This window comes from Mesoplodon mirus, assembly GCF_964341445.2.
Source record: "Mesoplodon mirus genome assembly, chromosome: 19".
Taxonomy (NCBI): Eukaryota; Metazoa; Chordata; class Mammalia; order Artiodactyla; family Ziphiidae; genus Mesoplodon; species Mesoplodon mirus.
The window spans coordinates 12451604-12472720 of record NC_138995.1 but is presented as its reverse complement, the minus strand read 5'-3'; the positions used below and the strand labels follow the sequence as shown (position 1 = coordinate 12472720).

Genomic DNA, 21117 nt, shown 5'->3' with positions numbered 1-21117 from the left:
TTGCAGGGGACATGGAAGCTCCACTCACCTTCCTCGTACTTTGCCCTGTGCATCTCTTCCATCCGGCTGTCCCTGAGTTATATCCTCATGATAAACCAGTGATCTAGTATGTAAAATGTTTGAGTTCTGGGCTTCCCTGGTGGCGCAGTGGTTGAGAGTCCGTCTGCCGATGCAGGGGACACGGGTTCGTGCCCTGGTCCGGGAAGATCCCACATGCCGCGGAGCGGCTAGGCCCGTGATCCATGGCCGCTGAGCCTGCGCGCCCGGAGCCTGTGCTCCGCAACGGGAGAGGCCCGCGTACCGCAAAAAAAAATAAAAAATAAAAAAAAAGTTCGAGTTCTGTAAGCCACTTTAACAAATTAATTGAACCCAATTTATAGCCAGTCCGTGAGAAGCACAGGTAACAGTCTGGACTTGCAACTGGCATCTCGAATCAGGGGGTGCAGTGGGAGTCGGTCTTGTAGGATTGAGCCCTTAACCTGTAGAATCTGGTGCTATCTCTGGGTGGTGTCAGAATTGAGTTGAATTGTTGGACACACTGCTGGTGTCCAAGAATTGTTTGTTGGTTTGGGGAACTCCCAATATACCAGCACTTAAAAATTAAGAGATTTCAAATAATCTAATTTCCAATTTCCTTTGAAAAACTGGAGAATCTGGCAACACTGGGCACATAATCCCACAAAATATCAATAGAAATAGGCTGGAACTGAGCAATGCCTTCAGACAAATCTCTCCAGCTGGCCACAGTACAAATCCCAACTCCCTACAAGTTTCCTGGTTCACTATTACCATGTTGTCTTGGGGTCCTTCCTGCCAAACTCAGCACCTTTAGCCCCTCATCCACCCTAAGTCTCTTTCCACTGTCTTGGGTTATCACCTTTTTAGAAAAGATCCTCCTCTGTTTGGTCCTGGATACGTATCTTGGGGGCTTCTGGCTGAACTGTGCATGTATCCTTCAGGGGTGCTAGAAACATTCTGTATCTTGATCAGAGTGCTACCACTTTGCATTAAGTGTATAAATACATAAAAATTCATCAAGCTATACATTTAAGATTTGTGCACTTTACTGAAAATGGCAGAGCAGAAAGAGATTTACGCTGTCACAGAATACTAAACCAACCTTGGAGCCTCTCTTCATGTGGACTTACTACTGAAATAATACATGTTTTTCACAAACTATTATCAGCTTTCAGCCATCCCAGTGTGTAATGATACAAAAGCTTCTTGCTGGTAAATGTATAGCTCACAAAGTGGAGTTAATAAGACTCAAGTTCACATGTAAGTACAGTTTAATCAGATCTTTGGACAAAAATTTTACCATAAACTAGTGAGTTGAACATAAAAGAAATACAGTTAAGCATATATGTTAAGTACTAAAAAAGAACTTAAGTTGGAAAACCTTATTACAAAAGATTAAACTCATTGGCCACTGAAAAAGAAATAACAGTTCTAGTTCACAGAATTAAAAGTAACTCTTTATTGATAAACATATATACCAGAATTAGAAATGTCAGTAGAAAAATAAAATTTAAATAATTTTCTATGGTACAAAGATTAGGTCATTTTGACTGTAGCATTTGGTGAAATAATCTAGTACAAAAAGCTGAGCTGATTTTAGCCACAGGCAGCCTGACAGAGTGCACAACAAAGAAACGCACGTACACAGAACCTTCTGCATGTGGACCGCTAATGGCACCAGGACGTCACATTCCAGGAAGTGGTCTCCTAGGGAAGGTTGGTCTGCACTGCAGTTGTAACAAGAACTTAATTCAAACCAGAGCAGCTTTTGGGATCAAAAACTAAAATGCAATTTAAAGACTTAGAAAACAGAAGGGCTTAAAGATAATTATTGGCATGAACTTTTTCTCACCTAGTTTAGACATTTCCTAGGTAATGTGATGCTGAAAAAACACGAGTTAATAGCACAAAGAGACATCTTTATCTTGGAATATTCATTCCTCATTTGTATGTGGATTTAAGTTTACAGGAAACGCCTTTACCCTAAAACCTCAATATCAAAGAATCCAGAAATCAGCTTTTTATGGTTGGGGCTGCCTCCTTCCCACTCATAAAAAAAAGGAAAAGTGGATGCACAGCTAAGGGAGGGGTGGTTGCACGTGTCTCTAGGAAAGTCAGTAGTTGGCAAAACTTCTCAGAAGCTATATGTGATAAGATAAAATGTTCTACACAAATGCCAATATTTTTTCATCTGGGCAACCACCCCCAACTAATTGTGTATTTGAGATGAGAAATTAAAAAGAAAAATAAACTCTAAGGGGGAATAGACATTCCTTATCATTCAAATAGTTTCTCCCTGAAAACCTTTCAAGCCACAAAGCTCAAGCTATATAAAGTCTATATACACTTATTCACAGGAGAATGTTCACATACTGGGATGGATGAAACATTCAATAATTTGAAGATACATTTTACATTTGAGGTTTTTGAAAAGAGTGGATAATCAAACAAACAGATGAAAACAAACACAACTTTCAAAATGCATTAATTTTTGTGTCTTGGCTCTAAAAGACAAATAAACCAAATAAATCATGGATCAGTATGTTCAAAAATTAGTATTTAGGGGGAGGAGCCCACTGACCACTGGCCCATGTTCAATTTGTGAAATTCTATCCAAAGGAATGTTTTAGGTGAGAATGCTAAGAGGCATCCTTCAATAGAGATAATTAAAATCATTTCCTACAACAAATTTCTTAAACTGAAGGGCTACTTTTCCAAATCCAGCTCCCTGAACTGAAAAATGGAGTCTTCAACTAAAGACTTAAAAATTTGCTTGAGGGCTTCCCTGGTGGCGCAGTGGTTGAGAGTCCGCCTGCCGATGCAGGGGACACGGGTTCGTGCCCCGGTCCGGGAAGATCCCACATGCCGTGGAGAGGCTGGGCCCGTGAGCCATGGCCGCTGAGCCTGCGCGTCCGGAGCCTGTGCTCCCCAACGGGAGAGGCCACAGCAGTGAGAGGCCCGCGTACCGCAAAAAAAAAAAATTTGCTTGAAAGAAAGATTTGAGCACTGGAGAGTAATCTTGTTGGGGAATTTGTAAAGACATTTGCCTACATTCCAACTCCTGTAATTTTCCACCTAGTCTATGTGTATATAACACTATAATTTTGATAAGTGGTCTAATGGCCGATTAGTTAAAAGAAAATGTCCAGTTACTTTTTGTGATCCTTTGTAATTTTGCTCTTTGACTATCCCTGGTAAATTGGTCCTCCTGGCTGTTTTTTTTAAATCAGAAGCCAGAGTGCGTATTGCTTTAAATCAAATAGAACTGCACATGACCTCATGGGCAGTTAGCCTTACACTCACAATGAAAACTTTCCTTTAAAAATGTCAGATTTAATTACCAGAAACTATTTTGAAAACAGAAACATCGATTGTATTTCATACAGAACAGTTTAGGTGGTAAGAATAAAGTTGGATAATTTTTGCAATCCTTTTTCTTTTGAAGGTTACAGTTTTCAGGCCTTTAAATGAAAAAGTAAGTTAGGCATTAGAAGAAAAATTAAAATAGCTAAAATTGGGTTTAAAAAAACTCTGATATTTAATTCTCTTTAAGGATATAAATTCTCTTGAAGGAAAATGTAAAGGGCACAGTAGAAGGCATATCTGAAAATTAAACTTTAGGCACTTTCTGGGAGTGATACCCAATACTGTGAAAGTGAGCTGAAGACCCACCACTAGGTAACCACATGAAGACTAGGAAATCCATAACCACTAACTCTAGTTCAAGCTGCACTTATACAATTTTTCAAGAGCCATGAGTAAACCAAAGTCACTAAGAAAAACAGTAACAGAACGTTTAAAGTATCTTTTTGTGCATGTGCCTCAATGTTCAAAGAGTGTCCTAAACAATCTGGGTGAAAATTTTCAACTCTCAACTCTTTAATAGGGTATGTTTCCAATTAAACTAAATAAAAGCAATAGAATAAAAGTGATAGGAAGAGGTGGTATGGGAGCTTTAGGGGAAAAATTCTCAATTATCTAGCTTATTTTGATAAAATGTACAAAAAAACAAATTCACATCTCTTAAAATATATTAAATAATCACAGGTCAGGATAGTTATCCATAAAAATGTCACGTCATTCAGTAGTTAGCTCCTTTTTCTTTAAACAGTGGAATCAAAGCCACTACTTGAGTTATAGATTTTTTGTGTGTGCAACAAATTTCACCAAATTTGTTCTCAACACTATATTCAACCAAAACCTACTTGGCACTTACTGTCATGAAGATGTAGCAAGAAATGAGTTTGCCAAATTTTAATCAAGATTAGATCAAGTTAGATTTTAGTACAGTATACGCTGCTCAGAAATACACTAATATGATCCATAATTTCTCTGAAATATGCAACATTGCATTTTCTCACAGAACATTATAAATTTCAGTGTGAAGGATGCCAACCCAGAAGCACTGCTGACCTGGCTTGCGTAAAGGTGCACCCGTAAAACTGCCTGAATTAAATATGTAAAAAAAAGAAAGAAAGAAAAGAAACTTGATTTGTTTTGGTTGAGAACAATGAGTCCAAAAAGATCTTTAATTCCTGGAGCTTCAAATTGAAGAAAGGACTGAAATGTTGTTCTTCATATACCTTTTCATCCAAGTTGCTTCCTGTTTGAAGAACTAAGAAAACACATTCCATACTGTATTATTTTTGAGGATTCTATGAAACTTAGGTTCGCCATCATAGCACGAGGGTATGTGCTATAGAGTAGCTAAAATCCGTAAAAAGGAGACCACCACTACACAAAACGTCTGTCCAGTGCCCAAGGTGAGGGCTTCAAATGGAATCATTTCCTTTCCTGCTGCTCGGTACACTCCAGCAATTGCTGCACCTGTTCAAAAATTCAAGAATATTTTTTTAAAAAAGGTTAATATAATCAGGAAAATATAGCACTTAAAATTCTACCAGTAGAATGTTCTAAATTTTTTACATTAAAATTTAGACATTACAGAAATGTTTTGTTTGCTGACTACTCTAGGTTTCAAGTATTCCTTATATGGTTTGCAAATCACTGACAAGTGTTTTTCTGTGTTGAAAAGTGAATCCTTTAAACTGAGAGTCTCCTAGATTTATTGAATAAAATCACCTGGAAGTCATAGCTGAAATCACAAAGACGGCGATTTCCACTTAACCTGATTACAAACTCAAAAACATCTCTTATTCCGCATGCATTTAACAGGTACCTAATAAACTCTTGGCAATAAATGACAAAGAATCTTCCCTGTGGGACTGAGCAAGAAATATTTCAGGAGCAGCCACAGGGAAACCCCACCCTACTTTGTACTATACTCAAGAGCTTCCCTCAAGAAATGGATGCAGAAAGGGGTGGGAAAAGGAAAAGAGGGGGACCCTAAGCCTATCAAGTTGCTATTCATTCAAAGGGTGAGAGGTGAGGGATACTTGGGGAGTCCTTTCTGTTACCCACATCATTAATCGTTTTTATTATGTTAGTCACTGTAACTTCCTAGAAATTGAGTAAACAAAACAAAACAAATATCTCTCTCTACCTAGGTACCCTGAATTGCTCACAGGGACTCAGCGTTGTATAAAGAAAGTCAAGATTTCAATAGTTTGAAAATAACAGATCCGAACATCTCAGATGACTGTCCTGCCGCCCCCGCCCCACCTCAAAATGCTCCAAACAGAATTCTCCTTGGTCACAGAAGCTAGCTGGAGACACAAGACAGAAACACAAACATGAAGTAGATTTTGAATAATGCAAGATGAAATATAGTGTTTTAATCAAGTGTCTACACCTTTTACAAATGTGATGTGATGGTATATTGACATATTTTAAGGAGAAGAAAGAACAACACTAATCAATACCTGTGTTGGTTGCCAGGAACATTTGTGACTTTGAAATGCCCACCGCCAGAGGCAATGCACAAACACTGTGCTACTGACATCTGAAAGGCACATGTTCCATTGGGCCCCTTTGTAATTTGTCTCCAAAAAAAGTGGGTTGAGTCGGAAGAAGCTTAAAGAAGTTGAACTGGGTCCCAAAGTGGGATTTGGATGATTAAGGGAAGACAGGAAAAAGCAAACCAGAAGGAGCAGCACAATGGGAAGGGAACAGATTGTATGCACTAGCGTCGAAGAAGGACATTAACACGACATTTACTGCACAATTACTATATGGTAGATATTCTGGTTCAGTATTTTATATTCACATTTTTTCATTTAGTCATCACACAGCATCCCTATTTTACTGATGAGAAATCTGAAACAGGTCCTGGGGGCCAGTAATCCAACAAGGAACCTGGAGCAGAGGGTCTCTAAAGATAGCAGTAGGTGATACAGTTACAAATATTTTTTAAGGCCCGTTATGGAAACTCCTTAATGCAAACAGGAGAAAACTGGCCTCCTCCCCCGTGTTATCACAAAGGTTTCATCATCTACGGAACACAGAGAAACTAGGCCACCTTGTCCCCAAAAAAATCCAAGTCAAAGAGAGAGGGAGATTTCTGCTTGAAGCTCAAGGTTTAAATTCACAGTGAAAAAAATTTATGTGTACATGTATACCTAGAAAAAAGTCTGAAAGCATATACCAAAATGCAAACTGTGGATACCACTTAGGAATGCAGTAATGGAGGATTTTTATCTTTGCTTTCTTATAATTTTTAATTTATATAGAATATACATGTTATTTGTATTTCATTATGAGCTTAAAAATGATTTAAACTTATTCTCATCCCTTCGACATGAATAAAAGCCACACCTCCCCCCCCAAAAAACACCAGACAGATAAAAATAATTTATAATTATGAATGTTACTCCAATTCTTATTCAGAAAGTCCTGAGAGGAAAAAACAACCAGGTATTTTTCTAAACAATAATTCTTGTCATTAGAATTATTCTTCCATCCTTAAAATAACTACACCTGGATGAGTGGAAGTAATTTGTTAACCAGCTTGCAAGGTCACAAATCAGTGAAGTGACAGCTGAAGAGAAAGGAGCAGTAGCTTCCAAAAAGACAAATATCTTCTTTTGCTAGTGACCTATTTCACAAGATCTATCTCACAAAGCTTAACATGGCTTCCCTGAAGCCAGCGAGACAAAATCTGACTCAGTAAGTCAAAGATGTTAGCCAAATAAGGGGGGACTGGGGTGAGAAAAAAAAAATACATAAAAAAAACAGGATCTGTGGTTAAAGATCACTCTTTCTTCTTCATCTCACTGAGACATGTTTCTAAACTGGTTCCTAAAATTAACTAACTAGTCAAATGAAACATTTTGACTGTATTTTAATGTCTAACATACTTGTCAAGATTCCAGCAGTAATTGGTCCCACGATGCCCATCAACAGGATGCTTACAGACATGAACCTACCATATTTGTGATGTCTGAGGGTGAAGAGGGCCAGTAATCCAGCAGGGACGTGAAAGAAGAGAGAGGACACCAGTGCCCACAGGAACACACCATACCACATCTCTACAAGGGAGAGCAAAGAAAGGTCATACATCACTGCCTTTCCCAGTGCAATCATTACAAAAGGGTAGTCACTATGCCCAGTTATTTCATTTTCAAAACCATTCAGCTGCAATGGAGGTTCATCAGTCAAATATCCAAACACTGATGGTTTGGGAGGGATAAGTAAACTATGGCCACCACCTGTCTGTGTACATAAACTCTTACTGGAACACAGCCATGCCCATTCACTTCAGTCTTGTCTATGGCTGTTTTTAAGCTACAAGAGCAGGGCTGAAGCAGTGACAGAGACCATATGACCTTCAAAGCCTAAAATATTTACAATCTGGCCCTTTACAGAAAAGGTTGGCCAACCCCTGACAAGCTACCTGTACTCCCAAACACTGAAGAAAAGGTTCACCCGGATTTGAAAATTCACTTAAATGATTTCCCTCCCATAAGGACAAATGTAAGTACCACTGACAGGGTGCTATGCAGTCAATGCCTGATGACCGTCCCTGCCTTCTTGATTATTCACTCATCTCAAATGGAAAAGCTCTATATACAATTACATTCATTCAACAATCATTTTCAAGACAATGCAGTAAATATCAACCCATCACCTATTAGGGTATCAAAGCTCTTTAAGACATGAAATAAATACCAGAATATGTAAATGTTTCGCTTCAAGACAAATGGCAAGTGAGAGGGCAGGTTAGAAGAGGAAATGGTTCCTTCAGAGAACCTCTATCCCTCTTAGGATGACAGTAACTCAGGAAACATTAAAATATTTGTCCAACAACTATGTATACAAACCTATGCATGTGATATCTTGGAAAATACAAAAAAAAGGAGGAGATACCATCCTGCCCTCATGACTTTACAATTTAGCAAATGGCAGACATAACATTTTCCCCCAGTGGGCCCAGGCATGGCTTCAGAATTCTCAAGAGAGCTCTTTACCCATATATGGATATAATGAAGGTGTCACACTAGATGAAATCTGTTGTCCATCCCTGCACTTGAGGCAGGTAAGTACCAGGCAATTTTAAAGATCAGTCAACAGCTCAACTGGGGTTTCTGCACCACAGCACTATTGACGTCTGGACCATTTAACTCTTTGTTGTGGGAGGCTGTTGACTGTAGGATGTGGAGCAACACCCCTGGCCTCTACCCTCTGGATGCTGGTAGCACTCTCTCCCGTTGTGGCAACCACAATATCTTGGCATTGTCACACGTCCCCTGTGGGCATAATTACCCTGGTTAAAAACCGCTGACCTGACTGAAGCAAAGGGTTTATAAGAGTAACAGTAGTTAAGGATGCAAAGGTAGATGGGGTCACATTACGGGGGGCTTTGAAGGCCAAACTAAGGACTTCAACATGTAAGTCCTAGAAGGTACCATCAAAGGTTTTTTGAGCAGTAAAGGGTTGTCAGCACAGTACTTCACAGGTGGCACCTACACTCCCAGTAGGAACACAAACTAGAAAGCCATCTCTGGAGGGTAAACTGGAAGTGCATATCCAAAGCAGTCAACTGTGCATACCCTTTGCCACAGTGATTTTACTTCCAGGAATACACAAGGGCAAGGACAAGGTCACGAGGTTCCTGGCAGCACTGTCTGTACTGGCGAAAACTAGACACCAACTGCATGTCTGTCGATGGAGGACTTGTGAAACATGTTATGGTATATCCGCATAATGAAATGTTACACAATCAATAAAAGTAGGAGCAGCTCTTTAAATACTGACGGGGTGGGGCTTCCCTGGTGGCGCAGTAGTTGAGGGTCCACCTGCCGATGCAGGGGACACGGGTTCGTGCCCCGGTCCGGGAAGATCCCACATGCCGTGGAGTGGCTGGGCCCGTGAGCCATGGCCGCTGAGCCTGCACGTCCAAAGCCTGTGTTCCGCAACGGGAGAGGCCACAACAGTGAGAGGCCCGCGTACCGCAAAAAAAAAAAAAAAAAATACTGATGGGGTAAGATGCCCAAGCCACAGTGGGAAGTAAAAAACAAAAAACAAAAAACAAAAGAAACAAATGTGTGTAAATGCTTCTGTCTACTCAGAAGAGTCTGGACATATGTTTATTTAATATTTACAACATGCACAGGCACTGTTTTAAGTGCTTGACAAATATTAACTCATGAAATTCTCAGAGTAGCTCTATGCAGCACATATTAATATCTCTGACGCTTGGATGAGGAAACAGAAGCAGAGGGAGGTGAGGGCACTTGCTGGCGCCCACGCTGCAGCACGAGGCAGAGCCCAGGCTGAGCCACGCTGGAAGCAACGCCCTCATCCTCCGTGCCACCTCTTATACATATTAAGATACAGAAAATTGTTATTTCTGGGGAATAGGATAGGCTGGGGGAGGGTTTATGACCATTCACTTTTTACTTTGATAAAACAAACAAAGCGGGGGCTTCCCTGGTGGCACAGTGGTTAAGAATCCGCCTGCCAGTGCAGGGGACATGGGTTCGAGCCCTAGTCTGGGAAGATCCCACATCCCGCGGAGCAACTAAGCCTGTGAGCCACAACTACTGAGCCTGTGTGCCACAACTACTGAAGCCCTTGCGCCTAGAGCCCATGCTCCTCAACAAGAGAAGCCACCGCAGTGAGAGAGAAGCCTGCGCACCGCAATGAAGAGTAGTCCCTGCTCGCCGCAACTAGAGAAAGCCCATGCACAGCAACAAAGACCCAATGCAGCCAAAAATAAATAACTAAAAAAAAAAAAAAAAAAAAAGCTTGGGAATTCTCTGGTGGTGCAGTGAATAAGACTCCACGTTCCCAGTGCAGGGGTTGCACGTTCAATCCCTGGTCAGGGAACTAAGATCCCACATGCCGTGGGGCGCAGCCAAAAAACGGAAAAAAAAAAAAGAGCGACCAATGAGGAGCATCAGTGGGCTGGGGGAGAGGGAAGAGTGGCAAAGGGGAGGGCCAGGGGCTTTTCTTGAAGTTGCATTTGAGTTGTAAGCACACTGTTTTGTGTGGTTTTTCCCAAATCAATTTCTTTTTATTTTTACTCTTGTTGGGCGCAGGGGGAGGAGGGGTTAGGGAGCCAGGGGTGATTAGAGGTGGGGCCAAATCCCCGCCAGGCACCCTCCACACTCTCACTGATGGCTGCACTAATTCTCTGCACATATTAAGTCAAAGTTTCAGTTAAAACCATATTCTACATACACCTAGATTAGGATGTCTCACTCTTGGTTGTTCTTTTTTTTTTAATTAATTTATTTTGGGGGCTGCATTGGGTCTTTGTTGCTGCACACGGGCTTTCTCTAGTTGTGGTGAGCGGGGGCTACTCTTTGTTGCGGTGCACGGCCTTCTCATTGCAGTGGCTTCTCTTGTTGCGGAGCAAGGGCTCTAGGCATATGGGCTTCAGTAGTTGTGGCTCGTGGGCTCTAGAGCACAGGCTCAGTAGTTGTGGCGCATGGGCTTAGTTGTTCCGCGGCATGTGGGATCTTCCCAGACCAGGGCTCGAACCTGTGTCCCCTGCATTGGCAGGTGGATTCTCAACCACTGTGCCACCAGGGAAGTCCTTTTTTAAAAAAATATTTATTTATTTGGCTGCTCCAGGTCTTAGTTGCAGCATGTGGGATCTTTGTTGCGGCATGCGGGATCTTTAGTTGTGGCATGCAAACTCTTAGTTGCAGTATGTGGGATCTAGTTCCCTGACCAGGGATCGAACCCAGGCCCCCTGCATTGGGAGCGCAGAGTCTTAACTGCTAGACCACCAGGGAAGTCCCTCGCTCTTGTTTTGGATGGAAGGCTCTCAATAAAAACATCAGGGACACCTCATCTACGGCTCAATGCTTATTAAAAATAACAAACGACTGAGGGTGTTTTTGTACTTCTGTTCTGGTGACAAATTATCAGATAGCTACAAAAGGTTTCAAACCACTGGTATGAGTTTTCTTTTCCTTTCTGTTGAACAAGATACATCTTCAGAATAATTTTATAATACTGTCGAAACTTGTCTATTTTGTTTGATGGTGTTTGGCAAATTGTTAAACCAAGTCTAAATCATGCAATCTGGAGTATAAAGTGATTAAACAGTAATGTCTCAAGCTTAAAACTTAAATATATATAACATAAAAAAATGTATAATATGTAAAAAAATATATGTATACTAACTACTGCTCTTCCTCCACCAAAAAAATCACACACACAAACAAAAAAACCCTTTCCAGTCAATAGTGTCTATGAGAAATTGTGGGCAGGATTCTCAGTCCTCAGGGTTTGGGTCCCCATCGTCTTCAGGAACAAACCTGTACAATTAGTCCCCTACACAAGAACCTTCAAGTTGCGAACTTTCAAAGATGTGAACGTGCGTTCCATCAACATCAGGCGTGAGTGAAACTGCAGCCTGCCCTCTGTCTCCTGTTGCTGGCGATCCTTCAGCTCTACCATCTCCCACCTCCTCTCCCTCCTCCAGTCAGTAACTCTTCTTGCCTGTTCCCTCGATGCCAGCCCCTGTATGCCAGCTGTTGTACTGTACTACTGTACTTTTTAAGGTACTGTACTGCAAGATTAAAAATGTTGTCTTTATTTTTTGTTATGTATTATTTGTGTCAAAAGTATTATAAACCTATTACAGTACAGTACTACATAGCCGATGGTGTTAGTTGGGTACCTAGGCTAACTTTGTTGGACTCATGAACAAATTAGACTTACAAACGTGCTCTCGGAACAGAACTCGTTCGTACGTAGGGGACTTACTCTACCAGATACCACTGCAGGCTCTTTTCCAGCCTCGGGCACCAGCCCTTCTTGCTTCCACGGCCCAGGAGACTTGCCCTCTCTTCTTGGCAGCAGCTCCAGAGGTTGCAGAGTCTGGTGTCCGGGTACTGCCCCTCCCTGATAAATCCCTCCTGCCTGGGCCACTGCTGTTGCACCCTGGCCTCCCCCGCCCAAGGCCCCCTTGTGTACCACCCACTGCCAGCTCATCCCCAAGCCACAGGACAGCGTCATGCAGTTCCCTGCTAAAGCAGTAACCCGTCTTCAATCCCACAGTCCTTCCCAGCTCCTCCCCAAATCACTTAAGAGACTCTGAACTCCATTACACCACCCAGTGTGCACAGAACTCTATAAAGACACCAGGAATGCCACTACCCAGGCGTGGACAAACGGGATACAAACCTGCCTCCAAGACCCCAGAGCAGCTGCCGTCCTGGCTGCTGTCTGCCACCAATGACATGAGACCACTCCTGGGCCTCGCTGTCACGGGGCTTCTGCTGGAGCGCCCCAAATTTGAGAGACAAGCACTGCTTTCGGCAGCAACTCAAGGCACTGCTGGAGCTTGGCTTCTTACTGGCTGTCACAGAACCATCGGGGCAGTGGACTGGCAGGTGAGGCCTTGATCTGCCAGAGACACACTAAGTTGGTAACTTCAGTAAAAGTGGGTCTGGACACTCGGGTGCTCTACTCAACTGCTATGGACTGAATTCATGTGCGGCAGCCCTAATCCGACAGGACTGTGGCCTTATAAGAGGAAGAGAGATCTCTCTCTCTGTCTCTTGTTCTCTTTCTCTCCCCATCATGTGACAACATATCAAGAAGGTGGCCCAAGAGGGCCCTCACCACAACCTGACCGTGCCGGCACCCTCATCTTGGACTTCCAGTCTCCAGAACTGTGAGAAAATACGCTTCTGTTGTTTAAGCCGCTCAGTCTGTGGTATTTTGTTCTAGCAGCCCTAGCAGACATCAACGCTCACCTGCTCACCTGTTCCCACTTCTGGGAGCACAGCACCTGCCCAAGGAGGCCTGCTGGGCTATCAACTCACATCTCCATTTTCCGGAAAGCTGAAAGGAATCTGTTTGCAAACAAGATCTGGCACAGCAGGTCAGCTCCTCCCTGAGTCTCTGAGAAGGGGAAGCACTATGTACCTTCCTATAACCCTGAGCTACATCCATCAGCTAGCTCAGTGCCTACATATTTTATATCGCATCACTTAAGTCACTCTAAGTAGGAAAAAAAGGCTGTATTACACTAGATGAGTAGTACAATTTATAAAACACTTTTCAGATGGATGGGATTATTACAGGACTGTAACAGTTAAGGCAAACCTCAATCAATAAAACATTTTTAAAAAACTAAGTGATTGGGCTTCCCTGGTGGCGCAGTGGTTGAGAGTCCGCTTGCCAATGCAGGGGACACGGGTTCCAGCCCTGGTCTGGGAAGATCACACATGCCACGGAGCAACTAAGCCCATGTGCCACAACTACTGAGCCCACGCACCTAGAGTGCACAAGAGAAGCCACCACGATGAGAAGCCCACGCACCGCCAATGCAAAGCAGCCCCCCCCACCACAACTAGAGAAAGCCCGCACGTAGCAACAAAAACCCAACACAGCCAAAAATAAATAAATAAATAAATTTAAAAAAAGAGAAACTGCCATCGAGGTGGTTTCATAAAAAAAAAAAAAAAAGATTATAAGGGGAAATCAGACGAAGCACTGGTGGCAGAAGGGGCCCCAAAGATGCCCACATCCTCAACCCCAGAGCCTATGAAAATGCGACCTTACATAACAAAAGGGAGTGTGCAGGTGTGATTCGATTAAGCATCTTGGGATGGTGGGGGTCAGCCTGGATTTTATAGTTGGGCCTAATGTAATCAAGGGTTCTTGTAAGAGGGTCAGAGTCAGAGAGATTTGAAGATGCTATGCTGCTGGCTTTAAAGACAGAGGAAGGAGCCATAGGCCAAAGGATGCAGGTGACCTCTAGAAGCTGGAAAAGACAAGAAAGCAAATTCTCCGTAGAGCCTTCAGAAGGCAGGCAGTTCTGCTGACCCATTTTGGACTTCTGACCTCCAGGACCGTAGGATGATAAATCTGTGTTGTGTTAAGCCACTAAATTTGTCGTAAGTTGATTCAGTAGCAATAGCGAACTAATACAAGCACTGAGAGTTCATTCATTCAGCAAATATAATACTTACCGAGACCATTCCATATGCTGGGTATGTCAGTGAACAACAAAAACAAAAATTTTTTAAAAGACAAAGATCCCTGCCCACAGGGTGTTTGTATCTTTAAGAATATTTTTTCAGACAAATATTTGAGTTAAAGAGAAAAGCCACACAGATTTCAGAATCCTCTGAGTCCTGTGTTAACAAAAGGGGTTTGTAACGGCTGGCTCCGCGGCCCTCTAGCCTCCGCAGCTGAGTCACCAACCTGGCTCCAATCAGCAGAAATGGAAGCGGGAATCGTGAGGCTTGGCACCCAGCCATCCTTTCAGTTGGCCCCACTCTGCCTCATGTTCCAGGTCGAACAACTGTATGAGTACAGCCAGTGCCTCTGACGCCAGGGCTCTAAGTAAACCGCCTCGGTCCTGGGAACTGCAGCCCTACTGAGCCCTGCAACTCGACGCTGGACTGCCTAGATGCTAACTGCCCATCAGCCTGCATCTGTCCACACTGCCCACTGTGAGACCCCTCTCTTACCCAACCCCACCTACCTGCCAGGGGATCCATCTGTTCCCTTGTGAAATACTAGTATATATGTACTGGTCTCTACTCCTGATTCCTGACACAGAGCTCCTAAAACCCTTGGAGATAATGGTGCAAGGAAAATCTTTTGTTCTAATACTTAGTCTTTGACCCTGGCTCCTGATGCAGAGCTCCTAAATCCCTTGGAATTTCCAGGAGTGTCTTTTGTTCTCATGAGGCAACTCTTGGTGGGCTCCTGGATGGTTACCAGAAAGACCAAGCCATGATTTTATAAGCTTGGAACTTTCAGCACCACCCTCCATGCTCTGGAGAGGGGAGAGAGGCTAGAAGGGAGTTAATAATTGGTCATGCCTAGGTGATGAACCTCCATAAAAATTCCAAAAGTACAGAGTTCAGAGAGCTTCTGCGTTGGTGAAAACATCTATGTGCTGGGAGGGTGGCCCACCCCAGCTCCAAAGGGACAGAAGCGCCTGTGCTCGGGGACCCTTCCAGACTTCACCCTATGTACCTCTTTATCTGGTGTTCATTTCCAACCTTTAATATCCTTGGTAATATACCAGTAACCCAATAACTAAACTGTTTTCCTGAATTCTATGAGCTGCTCTAGCAAAATAACTGAACGAGGGCTTCCCTGGTGGCGCAGTGGTTAAGAGTCCGCCTGCCGATGCAGGGGACACAGGTGCGTGCCCCGGTCCGGGAAGATCCCACATGCCGCGGAGCGGCTGGGCCCGTGAGCCATGGCCGCTGAGCCTGCGCGTCCGGAGCCTGTGCTCCGCGACGGGAGAGGCCACAGCAGTGAGAGGCCCGCATACCGCAAAAAAAAAAAAAAAAAAAAAAAAAAACTGAACGAGGAGGACGTGGGAACCTCAGCTGGTCAGAAGCACGTGGGACAACCTGGACTTCTGACTGGCATCTGAAGTTGGGGGTTGGGGCAGTCTTGTGGAGCTGAGCCTTTGACCTGTGGGATTGGATGCTAACTCCAAGTAGCCAGTGTCAGAACTGAGTTGAATTGCAGGACACCCAACTGGTGCCCCAGAATGGCTTTGATACATGGAAAAACCACACATCTGGCGCCAGATGTGTTGTGAGTGTAGCAGCAGTGTGAGAGTCAAGGAAAACAGCGAGTGTTTCCTAGACGCCCTTCCTCTCCTAACAACGATACCTTGCCCACCAGGACCACCAGCAGTGGGCTGCCACCTCTCTCCTGAGGCCATTGCCTAACTGCCCACTCATCCCTTGTTTCTGTGTGCCCCTCTGGCCTGCCTCAATCCCAGTGGTCTCTTGGGCCTAGCCTGGCTGGATCTTATCTGTCCTGATCTGGCCTTCCACCTATTCTCCACACAAAGCCAGAAAGTCAGTGCTAATGGGAACAAGGTTTCTTGTTGGGGTGATGAAAATATTCTAAAGTTGCTTTTTGTGATGGCTGCAAACTCTGAAAAAAATCATTAGATTGTATACTTAAAAAAAAAAAAAAGTAAGTCAGATCATCCTTCCTCTGCTCAAAACCCTCTAATATCGCTTTCTGGGATCTGACCTCACTTCCTCTCCCTGCCTTGCCCACCCTGTTCCACCCACTGCACTGGCCTCCTTCATGTTGCTTAACAAGCTCCGGTCCCAGGGCCTCTGAACCTGCTGCCCCTCGCCCACAAGGCTCTTCTCCCAACAGCTGCGTGGCTTGTTCCTCATTCCCTTCAGATTTCTTCTCCAATGGCACCATCAGAGAGGGCTTCCTTGTGACCTTAAGTAAAACAGCATTCCACTTGACACACAACACCTGTCACTTACTATCCCCCTACCCTGTCTTACGCTCACCACCATCTGTTCCTTTCCATACTTTAAAAAAAAAAATTTTATTGGAGTATAGTTGCTTCACAATGTTATGTTAGTCTTTTCCATACTTTTAAATTTTGTTTTCTCTCTCTCCTTTAGAATGAAAGTTCTTTTGTTTACTAACACACCTTTACTTGGTGCCTAGAAAACAAGAGACACACAATAGACACTGAGTAAATACTTGTTGACTGAATGAGTAAATGACTGATCCAAGGGTGACCTATTCTTGATTCCAGCAATGGCACAACCAAAACATTAGTGGGTTTTAGTTTATCAGAAGATACACTTTGACACTGAAGGTATAAGGAAATTCATACCTTCAGAAAGTGAATGTTATTCCTGATACAGGAAAAAAAAATCTGCCTTTCATAGCACTCAGATTTGTTAAAAATGACAACAACAACAAAAGAAATCTGAACAACTTGCAATAAGGAGGGTTAGGCAGAAACCTAAACAGCTAAATTGCAAATGCAGGTTTAAAAAAAAATCAATTCAAAGCTTCCTGACAGTGATAAACCACAGACTATTTCAGAGCAATGATCCTGCCATATCGAGTTGGCATAAAATGCAAGGAACCTTTTCTGTGGGGCCAAAATAGAAACAATTCCAGAATCAGGACAGTGAACCACATTCACTGTCAGCAGGCTTTGGTGCCTCCAAAGGGATTACAGTTCATGTACTTACTGTCCATTCCAGCTAAAGAAGAGATACAGCAGGGAGGTTGTGTGTTTACCCACTGTGTTTACCCATCACATTCTGACCAGCTTGCTGCGGTCAAGGGCTTTATTTCATGCATGTTTATACCCCCAGCCCAGAGCCTGAACTTGACCAACGTATACCTGCTAAATGAATGATCCCCGGTGATCACCACCCCCAAGTTATATATTCAAAGAAGTTCCCATAAACTCAAATACATACTGCAGTTTAATATTTCAGAACAATTGCTGAAAGCAAAACAATTCACTTAGCTACAGATTCTCTACTGTGACATGTTAAAACTATTGTTCCAAATTCACTTATCTCAATCTTTTCTTAGAGAAAGAAAAGGCAACTAAAAGCGAAACAGATTGAACAGAATATTCAGTTTCAAAGTATCACCTCACATGATTTATTACAAAAGGATTAAGGTACCCTTACAGTGGACAGATCTGATAAACACCATCTTCACCAAATGATTAAACCTAGTGTTATCAATAAAGGTACAAACTGACACTAAATGTCTCCTGATGAGGTGCCCTGGGAAGTGGGCAACATCACCTGTGTAGGCAGCATTTTTTTTTTTTTTTTTTTTTTGCGGTATGCGGGCCTCTCACTGTTGTGGCCTCCCCCGTTGCGGAGCACAGGCTCCGGATGCGCAGGCCCAGCGGCCATGGCTCACGGGCCCAGCCGCTCCGCGGCATATGGGATCCTCCCAGACCGGGGCACGAACCCGTATCCCCTGCATCGGCAGGCGGACTCTCAACCACTGCGCCACCAGGGAGGCCCAGCATTTTGAACAAAAATATTTAATCTGAATCTAATCATGAAGAAAAAATGAGATAATTTAGATTATGGAACATTCTATGAAATAATTAGCCTGGATTTCAAAAATGTCTGTCTCAAGAAACTGAAACAAGGATGGAGGAACTGTTCTAGATTCAACAAGACTAAAGAGACATGACAACTAAATGCAACGTGGGACCCTTGATTAGATCCTGGAATTTTAAAAAAAACAAAGGAGGGACTTCTCTGGTGGTCCAGTGGGTAAGACTCCATGCTCCTAATGCAGAGGGCCCAGGTTCGATCCCTGGTCAGGGAACTAGATCCCACATGCATGCCGCAACTAAGAGTTTGTATGCCGCAACTAAGAAGTCCCACATACTGCAATGAAGATCCGGCACAACCAAAATTAAAAAATAAATTTTTTTTAAAAAAGAAAAAAGCTAAAAATGGCATTATTTGAACTGGGAAAATTGGGAAAATCTAAATAAGGCCAATACATTAGATAATATTCTATCAATGTTAAATTTCTTGGGTGTGATGTGTTTTTTTTGTTGTGGCAGAAAATGTCTTCATTTTCAATGATACGTGTTGAAATATTAGGCGTCAAGCGTCGTCACTTCTGTAACTTCCTTTCAAAAGGCTCGCAGAAAGTAAAAATGTTATGTGTATGCATATATATATTTAGAGAGAAAGCGAAAGAATCAAAATGTTAATAATGAATCTAAGTAAAGGGCATACAGATATTGGTTATACTATTCATTTCAATTTTTCGGTAGGTTTGAAAATTTTCCAAATAAAGAGTTGTGGGAAAAGTAAGGAAACAATGAAAACAGACTGATCCAGTTCAGTGCTGCCTCCAGACTGCATGAACATTTCATTTTTTGGACAGTGTCTCCAGAATGCCATATATTTCTGTTGTCACTGTCAAATGTGATCTTAGTACCTTTTGATACCTTTTGCCAGATTATCGTTTTAGGCATGATTTCAAGCTAACATCTGCATCTGCCCCAACACGGTTATCTTATTAACTATTTCACAAACCTGCCCGGGAAAATACTAGGAAGGTAATACATATCAAGTCCCTGGTGTCCGCTGAATGGCGCCTGGCAGTCGCTGCCCAGCGAAAGAGAAATCACAGGTGCCTTGTTTACAACTGCAGTCAGTAATCCAACCCTCCTTCCTTTGCAGGTCTCAGGACGGTTCTCGCATTGTTTACTGAGTCATAGTATCTGCCAGCTTTGCGGGAGAGCCCAACCTCACCCTTCAATCACCCCTATCTCAGCCTTCTTGCCTTTAAAGGGCCAACACACAACCGTGCTCTCCCGTCAAAGGCTTTATTTTCGGCCTTCCCAAGTAATTTCTCCTCCTCTCAGTTTTCTGAGCACGATAGCTTTCTATCTCGATTTCTAATTTTTAAAAACCCTGCTCTCAGGCCCAGCAGAATCGCCAGTGTAGGTAAGAGTCAGAAGGAAGCTGCATCAAAGACCTCGAACGCATGAGTGGGAGGCTCGGCAACAGGTCTCAGAAAATGATTCCTAGAAAGAGAAGCTGGTGGAGGGGGTGGATTTGAACCTGGGTGGTAGCGATCGGCAGACCACCTCCCCGCGTAAAGGGGTTGGGCTACGCTAGAAACAAAGGGTGTGTGAGTTCTGACTGACGGCCCTCAGCCCGGCCGGGACCATGCGCTGTCCGAGCTGGGAAAGCCGAGAAGCCGGCGCGGACGAAAGGGGCTGGGCAGGGATGACCGCCTCCAGTGCCCCAAACAAGGAGGGACGGCCGCCTACAGGGCTCTGCCGAGTTCATGTCCGAACCTGGGGCGTCTGGAAACTCCTAAGAGCAAGATCAGTTCGGGCGGTGACTGAGCTCCCTTCACTGACGGGTCCCCAGCGCGGGCTCGGGGTGGCCTGGCCCGAGGGGCCGGCAAGGAAGCGACAGGGGGAGGGGATAAGGACCCCAGCTCTCGGCCGAGGGAGAGGGAACCTTCTTCCAAGAGGAAAACAGCCCCCAGCGGGCGGAACGGCGGGGTGCCAGCCTGCTCGCTGAGGAAAGGGCGCCGCCGCGTAGCCGGGCGGCCGCGGCGTGGCACGCAGTGCGCAGGCGCGGGGCGGGGCCGGTACCTGGGAAGGAGCATAGAGAAGTGGAGTTAGGGCACAAGGTCCCGTTGCCCACGCGCGGCACGAGCTTCAGGCTGAGGATCTGCTGCAGGAGCCCGGCCGATCCCCCGCTGTCGCCGCTCCCCTCGTGCTCCATCCCGCCGCCATTCACTGCAGAGAGGTGGGGGAGAGCGCCTGAAGTGCTGCCGTGGCTCGCTCTCACTCACGGCCCACTCCGCTTCCGCACCTCCGACGCCTCAGCGTCACCTTCGGCCGAAGCCTTCTTCCTCCCACCCCAACGGCACTGCCAAGTGATGGCTCCTCCCTCCAGTCATAGGGCGCCTCAGATGGCAGGGGCGGGGCGAGTTGTTCCCGCCCCTGACGTTGCGTACGGCTCTCCGAGACCCAGCACCTATGGGCTACGCCCCCTACTGGGAAAGTCTCTCCTGCTACAGTGCGGCGCGCACTGCTCTGCCCTCCTCTGCAGCGCCACCTATAGGAAAGTAAAGGAAATTAGGTATAGATAGGGAGGGAGGGAGAGATAGACGGGTGGGTGAGTGGGTGGGTGGGTAGATAGGTAGACAGACAGCGGTAGGTATGCAAGTAGACAGGTAGGTAGGTAGGTAGTAGGTAGGAAGATAAATACGTACATACATATGCATCTGGTAATGAGAATCAGATGGTTCAGCAGTCAGGTAAAAGAAGTTGGAAGACAATGCAGCAATACCTTCAATATTTGGAAGGAAATGATTTTGGGGGGAAACTTCACTTTAAATTAAAAAACATTGTATACAACATAAGGAATATGGTCAATAATATTGTAATAACTGGGGACAGATGGTTACTAG

At 44.2% G+C, this 21117-nt stretch overlaps 1 protein-coding gene across 2 annotated transcripts; it reads right to left on the bottom strand.

The window, feature by feature from the left end:
* Positions 1–1453: 1453 nt before the first annotated feature.
* On the bottom strand, positions 1454–20591 carry TMEM170A (transmembrane protein 170A). Of its 2 annotated transcripts, none has more exons than XM_082606029.1 (3): positions 20294–20591; positions 7275–7445; positions 1454–4845 (listed from the first exon to the last, which is right to left on the bottom strand). In XM_082606029.1, exons 1-3 carry the CDS (start codon positions 20424–20426, stop codon positions 4715–4717), a joined length of 435 nt encoding a protein of 144 aa, XP_082462155.1. In that variant the 5' UTR covers positions 20427–20591; the 3' UTR covers positions 1454–4714. The 2 variants fall into 2 exon arrangements, with proteins under 2 accessions (XP_082462155.1, XP_082462156.1); XM_082606030.1 differs by having other exon boundaries at positions 7344–7445; positions 20294–20587.
* Between the last annotated feature and the right edge of the window lie 526 nt (positions 20592–21117).

Coding starts and splice junctions, on each gene's coding strand:
- TMEM170A (XM_082606029.1), bottom strand. CDS start 20,426: ATGGAGCACGAGGGGAGCGGCGACAGCGGGGGATCGGCCGGGCTCCTG. Junction 7,446..20,293: donor TTCTCTATGCTCCTTCCCAG/GTACCGGCCCCG, acceptor TCTCCCTTGTAG/AGATGTGGTATGGTGTGTTC. Junction 4,846..7,274: donor TACTGCTGGAATCTTGACAA/GTATGTTAGACA, acceptor ATTTTTGAACAG/GTGCAGCAATTGCTGGAGTG.